At 43.9% G+C, this 12,471-nt stretch overlaps 1 protein-coding gene across 4 annotated transcripts in view; it reads right to left on the bottom strand.

The window, feature by feature from the left end:
- Positions 1 to 12,471, bottom strand: part of CYTH1 (cytohesin 1) — a 105,069-nt gene that overhangs the window by 52,148 nt on the left and 40,450 nt on the right. For 2 of the 4 annotated variants that reach the window (XR_010339854.1, XR_010339855.1), the window contains exon 1: positions 8,745 to 8,935. The exons of 1 other annotated variant lie outside the window; for it this stretch is intronic. Coding sequence is in view for 1 of the 3 variants with exons in the window: in XM_012453588.2 (XP_012309011.1) it covers positions 8,745 to 8,772 (28 nt within the window). In the remaining 2 variants the exon portion in view is untranslated. Of the gene's footprint in view, positions 1 to 8,744; positions 8,956 to 12,471 lie in introns of those variants that run through there. One more of the 4 variants, XM_012453588.2, reaches the window with a different exon arrangement.

Raw genomic sequence — 12,471 nt, 5'->3', positions numbered from 1 at the left:
GTGATGCAGAGTCGGGGTCGGAGAAGAGCAGGGCCACGTTTGTCCAAGAGGGCTCCACACAAGAGCGGAGACTGGCATTCAGTCCCAGGCGCACCAGGGAGAGGACAGTCCAGGCAGAGGTGGAAAGGGACAGAGTCTGGAAGAGCAAGCTCCAGGCAGACTGTGGGGCCTTTGAATTGGACACCGAGACAGTTGGATTCTATTTTGTTGCCCAGTTGGGCGAGAGACAAAGAAAGAAGCTCTTGTGGAAGAGCCAGAAGCGGCAGCCAGGCGCCATGAGAAGCAAAGGGCCTGGAAGCTTTGCAGTAGTCCTCACTGCACTGTGGTCTGTACTTCAGCTCAGAAGCAGCAGCAAAGAAATAAGTGTTTTCTTGCCCTACTCCAGCTCACAGCTTCAACTACCATCCATATCCAACCCTAATTCCCCAAACCGCTACTGACTTTCCATCCTTTTTCCAGTTTTCTGTCTCAGGTGCAAGGAGCGCTAGCGGGAACCAGAAAGTGACCCTCTGAGAAGCCTGCGAAGGAAATGTGCATCAATCACCTTCTCCTTAAAGTGGAAAATGAGGCACGAGGAATACATTCAAATCTTGCAATTCATCAGCATCCCAAACCCACTTATTCACAATGCTGCTGAAAGGTCCTCCCTGCCCATGAGGCGTCCCCAAACCCCAAATCACCTGGGCCACAGGCTCCAAGCACCACAGACATGATAAGCATTCTTAGGCAAGTCATGACTCAATCTCCCCTCCTTCTGTGTCCCATGAACACAGAGGCCTGGGGTTTTTTGGTTTTCTTTAAACTCTATTCTACTCCTTATACTTTAAAATGCCTCATTATTCTTTAGTAAACACTAAGAGCATAAAATCCTTCTTCAAAGAAGCAAAAACTGGCATCTGTTCCTGCTGAGAAGGCCTGAAGATCTCTTGAGAGGGAGGTCATTTCTACCTTCACCTCAAAATAGAAACAAACTGGCTGACCGTTCCAGACAGCACCCTTACCAGAGTTGCCCTGAGTCCAGGTTTGCAAAAGTTGGGGAGAAGTTTAAGAAGCTGACTAGGGGGCATTAGCCTTTCAAGTCATGGGCAGGTCCGGGGTACTGGCCCCCTGCCTCCACCTACCAGCAGGGCGAGGCTGGAGCAGGTGTGGCCAGCCCAAACCTCCTGGTCAGTGCATCCTTCCGGTGCCAAGTGGATGTGCCAGGAGGACAGTCTTCTTCTCTGTCTTGGCTACTCTCATGAGGCTGCTCTCGGACCGCCCCTAACTCCCACCCATGCAGGGGGCAGAACTTGAGGAGGAAGCAAGAGGAGACCTGTGGCAGGGGCAGCCAAGGAGAGCAGTGAGGAGGAGCAGAAGGCAGGCCAAGTTCTGCACCTTTGAGATCCAGGTCAGCACACCTGCTCCAGAACTAGCTGAAGAGGCGCTGACCTGTGAGAGGCCAGTGAGTCCCTGATACCATGAAAGTGTCCTATGGCCTCCCTCCATGACAAACTAATGCCCACCTCTAGGTGGCATGATGTAGTTGGTTTCTCTGGACAAACTCTGTTCTACCCAAACACTGGTAAATCCTCCCCAGCCTCTCACCTAGACAAGAAAAAACACGGAACACAAAGGGGACCTGAGCAGAGGCAGAAAGACTCCAGCAGTAAAAGTTCTCGTACATACACCACAGTGTTTAAAAATATCACTTACATTACCAACATGATGCTTACAGAAGTGTAACAAAAAGGATATTAAACTTAATATGGGAAAATATACATATGAGAATAGTTAGAAAAATATGAAGGGAAGAAAGGGTAATGTGAGGGTGTAGCTACCAGAGATTAAAGCATGTGAGGCTTTGGTAATTAAAACTGCAGCAGAAGAAAAGACCAGAAAACAAACTCAAGAAATACTGAAACACACAGGTAGCACTTTGAATCGGTGAAGAAAAATTGGATTATTCAGTCAAGGGTGCTAGGCAAATAAACAGCCAGCTAGACATCAGGGATAAAACTAAGCTGAATGCCTACCCATATCAAAATGAATCCTAGCTTAATCAAAGATGTTAATCTAAAATAAAACCTGAATAATTCTAGAATAGAGCATGAATTAATATGGTCATAATCTTGATGAGTCTGTTCATTTGTGATATGAAAATGAAAAGCTTCTGAATGAAAAATAATATCCCATAAGCCAAAATGTCAACAACTAGGACAATAAATTCACAAAACATATGACAAAGGGTTAGTATCTTTTTTAAAAATTAATTAACTTACTATTTTTAGAGAGAGGGTCTCACTGTGTACACAGGCTGGAGTGCAGCAGTGTGATCATAGCTCACTGCAGCCTCAAACTCAAGCCTCAAGTGATACTCCCACCTCAGCCTCTAGAATAGCTGGGACTATAGGTGTGTGCCACCACAACTGTCTAGGGTTCATTTCTTTAAGTCACAAAGAAAGCAGCATAAAAATTAGTAAAACAAAGATGAATACAGTGAGCAAAGGATATAAAAGGCAGATTACAAAAAGAGAAATACAAACGGCCACACATAAAACGATGCTCACACTCACTACGTGTTTAATGCAAATTAAAACATGAATAACATACCATTTTCCGTGAGTCTGGTAGGAATGGGAATGCCAGATGACAGGACATGCTGCCAGGGGAGCAGGGTACACAGGCAGGCTCCCATGATGCCGGGAGAGTGTACACTGGTGCAATCTTTGGCACTGCCAAAACTTCAAGAACACCTATCTTTTGATTTGACTTGATTTGATTCAAACTTAAGAATTTGATTCTTAAATTCCATTTCAGAATGGATATGTTCCCCAAATTATAAAAATTTAAAATTACCTAAGCACTATTTGGTAATTTAAAAGAATGAGGTGATTTATAAATGCTAATATGAAAAGATCTCTAAGACACATCCGGTGAAACAGGATGGCACAGACTACCTTCTCGTAAGTAACACCTATGCTTGCTAAACACACAGGAAGCTTCTGAGAAGGCCGCACTTGAAACTGCTAGCAGGAATCACCTTTCAAAACAAGGACTGTGGAAAGAAGAGTCGCAGGGAGGCTTGGACTCTTCCTCTTTTGCCTATCTGTATATCTGTATTCACAACGAACACAAAATTTGATGTTGAAGTTTTTATTCAAAGAAAAGACAGAAATGCCCACTTACATTTGCTCAGATTGGCCTAAGTATTTCTATTATAGAAGAAACATCCTTGGATTCTGTTCTAATGCCCACGAAATACCTGTTGTAACTGTGCCCATTCTGCTGTGATTTTATATGTGGTCTCTCATCTGAATTCTGTGACTCAGAATCCTGACTCTTCACAGGAAATACAAAGGGAAAAAGACTTTAGACACCAGAAGGAAAGGCACCAATAGTCGCTGACTCAAAAAAAGAAATTCACTGGATCTTTTCTTAGGTCAGAAGTTGAACTTCCATGATTCCTCTGTAAAGGAAGGAAGAATGTGATACAAGAAATTATTTTCTTAAGGAGAAATGACTGTGCTAGGGCAAGTCCTCACACACCAACTGATCTATAGGACAGCAGAATTTGACTTTTCTGTCTCCATTTTTTCCCTCATGTATTACCTAGGTCTGTAGAATCAAACAAATCACGTAGTCAGGAGAAAACCAAAAAGGTAACTAGGAACATATGAACGCATGAGATCATCATAACTCAATGGTGGCTGTTTCAACTTATATTCCTGGCTGATTTGGGCTCCGTTTTCAGAGTTCTTCGCAGGAGCCACAGCCATGGCTTTCATTTGCAGAACGGACCAGGACTAGACTAGGTCACTCCTAAGGCACTTCATGGCTTTAAAAGTCTGTGATTACACTACTGCTAGTGACTATGTCTGAGGTAATTACTTAATGGCTCCAGCTGTAAGACGAAACCCATATGAAACCTGAAGTTCTTCAGAAGGTAAAGAGGAGAAGGTGGTGACAATTTTAAGAGTCCTTTTCTCTGGCCTGACCTTGGGTTCAAAATTGAGAAAAAAAAAAAAAAAGAGTCCTTTTCTAAAAAGGAAATCTCAGCTAGGCTGAAAAAGAAAAAAAAAAGAAAGAAAGAAAGAAAGAAAGAAAGAAAGAAAGAAAGAAGGGCAGAGACAAGAACACTATAAATCCAGTAAAGCTGCCTTTGCAGGGTTATCAAAATGCAAGGGAAAAATGAGAGAATGACACTATTAAAAATTTCCAGAAGGTCTAGCCCTCCATCTTTGTTTTAACCAGCAGCAAACTGTATGCAGGTTCCATCCAGTGAACTGCAGCCACAAACCCATTCCAATAAACCCTCCTTAATCACAGCAAGGGGTGGATGAAAACTGGAATCTCTCCTGTTTCCTAGGGCCACTCCTGCTCCCACTCTGACTCCTATCTGGATCTACAGTCCCCGACTTTGTCCTCCCTTCGGCTGATGACGCTGTAGGCTGATAAAGGCTCTTAAGGCCCAGACCTGTGCCTACCAAGACCTACAATACCCGTCTTTTCTCTCCACTGGTACTAACTTCTCAGAAAATTCCACCTGCTGCCTTCCACATCCCTCCTATCTAATTGGACTTTGGGTCCTGTGCTTTCATATTTCATAATAAAGAGAAAACTTGGGAGGCCACAGAAAGACTCAGACAATGGATAAGGGTCAGCTTTCTTCAGAGGGGCATAATCCAAGCCCTTGTTTCTATTCACCTTCATTAAGAAGAAAGGGCAGTTCTAATCCTCTGTATAATACTGTGAGCATTCACCTCTGATGTACTCAACAGGAAAGCCTATAAAATTGAAACCAGAGCGAGCCCTCTTCAAAACTTGTCACAGCAGATGGTGATACAGGTTTCTTGCTATGATGTGTGCTTTGTAAAATGCCGAACATGCTCCTGCTTAACAATAAAGACGTAACCATTTTTGATTCTGCAAAATACAATATCAATCCATAAGGAAGGGAGTGAGAAATATCTAGGGGGATATGAATTGATAGTTGCAGCACCTCAGGTCTTCCTGCAAATACACCAACCTAAGCAACTTGTCCAACTAGAGGCTACCACAATCACAAGGCACGCATTAAAACGTGGGGTAACGTGGAAAGTTCACGTCAAGGACAGCATTTTAGATGCAATCTGAAAATCCAATGTCCCACTGGAGAAGCCTATACTTTATTCTATTTGGCATATTTTCCTACAAATAATACTAGTTTATATGCACATGGTATCTTACAGCTTAAAACATTTTCTCATTTCCACTTTTTAAAACTTTCCAACAGTCCCCTCCCCTCCCCTCTAAAAAAAATACTTTCCAACAAAGCTCAACTGTAACTCTGCGTATTTCCTGACAATGAACTATACACTGTTCTCATCAGTTTGCAGGTAAGATGAAGACTCAATGAGTACAAATCATCTACCTCAGGTACACTAGTAATAGAGCCCAATTCACACTCAGGTCACTGGCTGCATCTCAGCTCTTTCTTTCCTCTTACTGAAATATACTGATTCACTTCAGCTTAGCATTTACTGAGCATCTGCCATAGACACAGCCTGTGCTTGGGGCTGGGATTTAAATAGCTCCAGTCCCTGCCCTGTACAGAATGCAAAGGCCAGTGGAGAGAGGCGTGGAAGCCAGTAGCAGCAGCACGCCTGGCCACGGCCGCCAAGTGCAGCCAGTACTCACAGAATTCCAGGCAATGCCAAGAGGCTTCAGGGAGGGCAGCCTGGGTGCCAGAACCTGAAGGACCAATGGATTCCCCAGACGGAAAAGCAGAAAGAACGGTGCATACCAAGCAAGATAAAGTGTCTGGAAGTGACAGAGGCCAGCAACAATGGGCACACCACAGGGCAGAGCCCAGGACACAGCAGGCCTCAACTGGCACCCGGGAGTAGGCTTAGTGTCTGCCTATGAAAGGCGTCAGGGTCCACACCAAAGATTTTGTATTCCATCCCAAAGAGACGCCACAGAGAAGGTTCAAAGGAAAATTAAGGCCAGGCGTGGTGGCTCACGCCTGTAATCCCAGCACTTTGGGAGGCTGAGGTGGGTGGATCACCTGAGGTTAGGAGTTTAGTACAAGCCTGGCCAACATGGCGAACCCTGTCTCCACAAAAAATACAAAAATAAGCCAGGCATGGTGGCGTGCACCTGCAGTCCCAGCTACTCGCGAGGCTGAGGCAGGAGAATCGCTTGAAACCAGGAGGCAGAGTTGCAGTGAGCCAAGATTCCACCACTGCACTCTTGCCTAGGTGGCAGAGTGAGATTGTGTCTCAAAAAAAAAAAAAGGCAAATCAAGGGAGACTAACCATTAACAAGATTAAATAGCTAAAAATAATAATAATTTATGGCAGTTTAAAGAAAACAGTGCCTAATTAATTACACTGGCTAATTCTCACTAACACACACATACAAAATGAAAACTGATGAACTTCATTTCATCAGGTAAGAAAGGCAGAAAGTTTTTTTTTTTTTTTTTTTGGGCAGACAAAGTCTTGCTCTGTCACCCAGGCTGGAGTGTAGTGGTGCGATCTCGGTTCACTGCAACCTCCGCCTCCCGGGTTCAAGCAATTGTCCTGCCTCAGCCTCCCAGGTAGCTGGGATGACAGGCGTCCACCACCACACGAGGCTAATTTTTGTATTTTTAGTAGACATAGGGTTTGACCATGTTGGCCAGGCTGGTCTCAAATTCCTAACCTCAGGTGATTCACCTGCCTCAGCCTCCCAAAGTGCTGGGATTATAGACTTGAGCCACTACGCCTGGCCCCAGACAGCAATTTATATTTCACCTAAAAACCATAGGTTTGAGATTAGTGTGGCAGAAGAGTCTGACTTCCTTAAAGAATATTTTCAAAAACCCCCATGTTCCCTTTCTTAGGCATATTCTTTAGGGCAGTAAGTCTAGTTAAAAGCAGCTCTATGAAAAGCATAACTCTGACTTCACTTCTGCCCTCCCCTGGGATTTCAGGGACTGCCAGAGGAAACTCCATTGGTTCCCCTCCCTTTACACCTAGCTAAATGCCACTCTGTCTCTCACAGCAATAACCTAGGGGCATCTATTTTAGCGTGGTTGAAGGGGCAATGCTGCCCTCAGTCCTAGGTGACAACAAGGAAACACCATGGGAGGGGGTGAGGGAAGTGGAGAAGCACCAGTTCTTTAAGGTTACTAGTTCAAAGCAAAGCTGCTCAGTAATCCCCTAACCTCATGCCCCGCCCCCATCGCACCCACTGTGGAATCAGGTAGTTTATGTTGACTTTTAAAGCCTCCAGGATGGCCAGAGGCTGAGTGCATGCCCAGGACGGATGTATAGATCCTGTGCTTAAACTCTGAGGTGACTATGAAACAGCACCTCTGGGTGGTCTGAAGCTGGGCTCACCCGAAAGGACCAGCAGCAAGTAAGCGTGAGGGACCATGTCTGGGACCACGGCCAGGCCCGGCTCACTCCTGCCATCCTAGCAGTCACTAGTGTCCTCTTCCACTCTCAGAGTGTTCCCTTTGGAACTTGATCTTGGCTAGTATGGACGCACCTTTCAGTTACAAAAACATCAAGCAGGAGTTCAGCACTGGCCTGGCACTGCCACTCACTATTGTCCCCTCTTCAGATACAGAAGCGCTGTTATGGACACCTATGTGTCCTTCCCTCCCAGCGTCTCCCACGCACGAGGCAGCTTTTGGTGTTGCCTGTGGACGCTGTCCAGGATCATTTGCACTTAACAGGTATGGCTTTCAAATATGTGCTTTATAGTGAACCAGAGCAGGAAAGGCCTAAAGAGGACCCCCAAATTTTATTACAATGTTCACAAAATCCACTTTCAAACGTACCCTAATATTAACTGCAAACTTATTTATATCATGCATTACCAGCTACAAGCCAGTACACATTTTACTATTTTGTCTTACAGCATTACAACATCACCATCTGATAAAGGTGCCACAATAAAATACAACAAAAACACACATATCCACAAACAGAACTCCTGTGCTAGCCCAGGGCTTTAAGACACAGCTCTTCAGCAGAATCTCTTGGGGTTTAGAAGCCACAGCTTGTCATCCCATTACTCATAGCTCCACTATTTACAGGACGGGTGTGGAGCAGATAAAGGAAGTTCTACAGACCCTGTCCTCACAGGCTTCAAACCGTCTTCACCTAACAACCAAAAAGAGAAGACCAAATTTAATTGTCTTTTCCCTTAGATACATTTTATTTCATAAAACAATATTATTTATCCTGAATCTCACTGGTTCTTCCAATCTGATCTCTAATGTCTTTACTTTTTAGCATCAGATTCTCTCCGGATATTTGTGCAATTCTCAGAAGTTCTGACCAACTGTTATTTCGATACAGGAAGTAGACACAATCACCAAGTATGAAGTGGAATCTACCAAGAAACACCCAAGGCGGAACTCTAACGAAAGCAAAGATTGGAGGAGAACCTCTTTGGTTTAAAAAGACTGAGTTACCTTACTATCTCTCTCTCTCCCTTTCTCTCTCTCTCTCTCTCTCTCTCTCTCTCTCTCTCTCTCTCTCTCTCACACACACACACACACACACACACATACACCTGAAAAAACCTCAGCTTCCTAACCACTAAGACACTATATAGTCTTTCTCCTGAAAACAGTAAGATAAAAACAAAAAACAGAGTCTAGGTTGGTCCTTAACTCCTCCCCAAAAGGTTCAGTAAACTATGCTCACAGGATTAAGAGATACCTAAAATTCCACTCCATATACCCCAAGTCACATCAGTCCCTGCCAGGGGCTGCGGCTGTGACTCACCATCTTCCTCTTCGGTTTTAAGGACCATCTTGTTTCCTTACAGCAAGACACAAAAAGTCTGTTCTGTCCTTCAAGGAGAGCAGCAACTTACTGGGAGCCAAGTTTTCCTGTGGGGTCTGACTGGGAGGGGCCGGGGATACCTGTGAAGCTGCCCAGCCACTAGGACGGCTCAGAGCTGCTTCCTGAACAGACGGGCAATGGCTGGCCGCATGCCTGGGCCAATCAGCCTCCAGCCTCCAAAGAAGCGGCACTCCCAGTCACTGCCACCACCCAGTTCCTGAAGTCAAGCTCACGCACCTTCCGAGTGTGTTAACCATCTGCTTCCCTGAAAGCAATCTCACAGTGGAGTCAAACTAGTTTAGTAGCCACACTTTAGTCTTTTCTCAGGCTCAACCAATGTCACAGACAGGGCTCACTGCTGTTTTTCTCTTCACTTTCCAGTACAGTTGTTCATTAGTATCCAAGGGGGACTGGTGCCAGGAACCCCCATGGACACCAAAACCCACGGATGCTTGAATCCTTGAGTTTGTATAAAATGGTGTAGTATTTGCATATAAGCTACACACATCCACTCATATACTTTAAATCATCTCTAGATTACTTACAATACCTAATACAATGTAAATGCTTTGTAAACAGCTGTTACAATAGATTGTTCAAAGAACATGAAAAAAGTCTGTATGTGTTCAGTACAGGTGTGACCTTTGTTTATTTTCCAAATATTTTCCATCCACAATAGGTTAAATCCATGGATGGGGAGCCCATGGAAGGCCGACTACACTTTCTTAAAATGGAATCATTAAAATCCCTGGTCCCCTCACAATGAGATAATAGCACATTTCCCAAGAGAATGACTAAGAAGAGATCGTAATCATTACAGCATGTTATGAGGTCACAGGCTAAAAGTAGAAAGCAGATATTAGAGGCAAAAAAAAAAAATCCAAAAGCCAAACTCTCAGCATAAGTTCAGTTTTACCCCATTATGATTCCTAACATGTTGCACAAAAATATTCTTTTCTGCACAGTCCTATTATGTTCATGGCACATATGCATTGTTGAAAATTAGAAAATAGTAACAAGAAAAAGAAACACCTTAATCCTATCACCAAGCGATAACCATTGATGACATTTTGGCATATATTTTCTAGACTTCTGTTATATATGTTCTCTCTCTCGTATATATTTGTGTGTGTGTGTGTGTGTGTGTGTACGTACATACACACACAAATTGGATATTTTACATGCTGTTTTAAAACCATCTATTTTTACTTATAACATTTTTTCATGACTGTAAATGGACATCTATCACATTTATTATTATTCACAGTCTAGACATAATGTTTAACCAGTTCCATACTGTAAGACTTCTTAAGTGATTTCCAATTTTTCTACGCATCTCAATACACATGTGCACACGTTTTGGTACTTCTTTTTAATTCTTGGAAGTAGAACTGCTGGATCCGGATATAGCTTCCCACCACACCACGTCACACTTACTGCATGCCTACTTCTTGCCTAGCTTGACATGACCTAACTCATCTAATCCTGAAAACATCCCATGGGGTGCGTGTCCTCTCCATCCCCAGGTCATGGATGAGAAAGCCAGCACCCAGAGAGGTTACACAGCTTGCCAAAGCACAAGACCTGGCAACAGAGCCCACCCTCTGCACCCTGCTCTCTGCTGGACTCCCAACCCCTCTCTTGCTAGTCTTGGTTGTAAATGTAAACTCCTGCAGCAGCTTTACAGGAAGTGCTAGACTTTGGCTAAGTCTTATTGGGGAGTTGGAAACACACACATCTATAGCAAGACAACAGGGCACTGTCTCCAGTCATACTCTGAAGGTGACCACAGGTGCTGACATGACTCAAGGCCACAGACTTCATCACATTCTCTTTTTTCTTGCCTAATAATAGCTAAATAAATACATATGCATGTATTTTTAAAAAAAAAAACACTTTGTTTTGTAGAGGCAACTAACATAACCCAACATGTCATGTTTTGGTTTAGTATGTCAAAATCACAGCTGTAAGTCCTACCCCGAACCATTTCAAAGACTATGTTTAATGATTCCCAAACAGCATTTCTATCTTCTGGTATCAGGTCTGATTCACAGCCAGTGATCCGAACTTACAAGAGGACAGGTCACTTCTATTTTCTACCTACTGTCAAATGGTATAGCGTTTCTCTGGAATAGACACCCAAAGGCAGAAAAGCTGGTCATGAGGCCTGAGTACTTAAAGCTTTCAAAGTGCTTGCCACTCTCTTATGGGACCAAACTTAACTTCTGCTGTGAGACAGCGGGAAATAGTTTCTCATTGCTGTTGGTCATTTGCACTGACCTGATTACTGGTGATGCTGATTATCTTTTCATAAGTTTGAGGTATATCCTCTTTCATAAATTGCTTTTTCAAATCCTTGGCCCACTTTTCTATTGCCTTATCATTTTTAAAGTTATTTGTAGATTACGAGCCCTTTGTATTAAATGTTACAAATATTTTGTCATAACCTGTCACTTTTTAAGAAGTTTTTACAAAAATAGTTGTATCTTTTGTCTTATCTGTTTTGTTCAACATTCATTGAGCACAATAAGAGCCAGCCACTAGTGAGACATCAGAGGATCAAAGAGACAAAAATGCCTGCCCTCATGGCATCTCCACTCTATCGAGGCAGGAAAGGCAGAGAAACAAGTAAAAGATACAGTATGTCAGACAGTAAGTACTGCGGAGTGGTACTTTGTGCCATGGCTTGGAAACTCTCTCAAGGCAGAGAACTGAGACAATCAGAGAGCTCACCTTTTGTTTCCAGTCTTTCAGAGATCACTGTCCTTGGCTGACTAATGTCTAGTGTCTTACTAGAAGACCCCAATGTTTCACATTTGTCTTTTATTATTGTTGTTTTTCCTTGAAGAAATATCTGATTCTAACTGTGTCTTGATTAATTATCCTTATCTATCATTATCTAGAAGTGGAAGTGCATTCAGGGAAGGCCTCTGCTGAGAAGGTCAGGAGGCTACTGTGGCTGGAGCAGGAAGAACAGTGTAGGGTAGAGTGGAAGACATGGTTACAGAGGTGAGTGGGGCAGTGGGTGAACTGCATGGGACCTTGGGGGCTGTTTTAAGGACTCTGGTTTCCATTCTGGGTGAGAAGCACAGCTGCTGCCAGGGTTCTGAGCAACATGGCATTTTGTGGCTTTCTTTGTAACAAGACCACTTCAGTTGTGGAGAAGAACAGACTGGAGACAGCCAGCATAGGAGCCGGAGACCGGCTGGGGCTGCTACAGTCATCCAGGTGAGAGGGGTCGGCGGCTTACATGATAAAAGTGGCCATATTCTTGCTGTATTTACTTTCAGGGTACAGCCAAGGACGTGCCAATGGAGTCCACGTGAGGTATAAGAGAGAGACGTCAAGGGTGACTCCAAGCTTTCTGGCCTGTCAAGTGAAAAGAATGAAGCTACTATCTTCTGCTTTTTTTTTTTGAGACAGAGTCTCACTCTGTTGCTCAGGCTGGAGAGCAGTGGTGGGATCCTGGTTCCCTGCAACCTCCGCCTCCTGGGTTCAAAAGATTCTCCTGCCTCAGCCTCCCAAGTAGCTCAGACTACAGGTGCACGCTACTACGCCCAGCTAATTTTTGTATTTTTAGTAGAGACAATGTTTCACCATGTTGGCTAGGCTGGTCTTGAACTCCTAACCTCAAATGATCCACCCACCTCGGCCTCTCAAAGTGCTG

This window comes from Aotus nancymaae, unplaced genomic scaffold, assembly GCF_030222135.1.
Source record: "Aotus nancymaae isolate 86718 unplaced genomic scaffold, 86718_ANA_hifiasm-v0.15.2.pri h1tg000089l, whole genome shotgun sequence".
Lineage (NCBI taxonomy): Eukaryota > Metazoa > Chordata > Mammalia > Primates > Aotidae > Aotus > Aotus nancymaae.
Note: the sequence above shows the minus strand (reverse complement) of the source record. Positions and strands in the feature narration are given on the sequence as shown.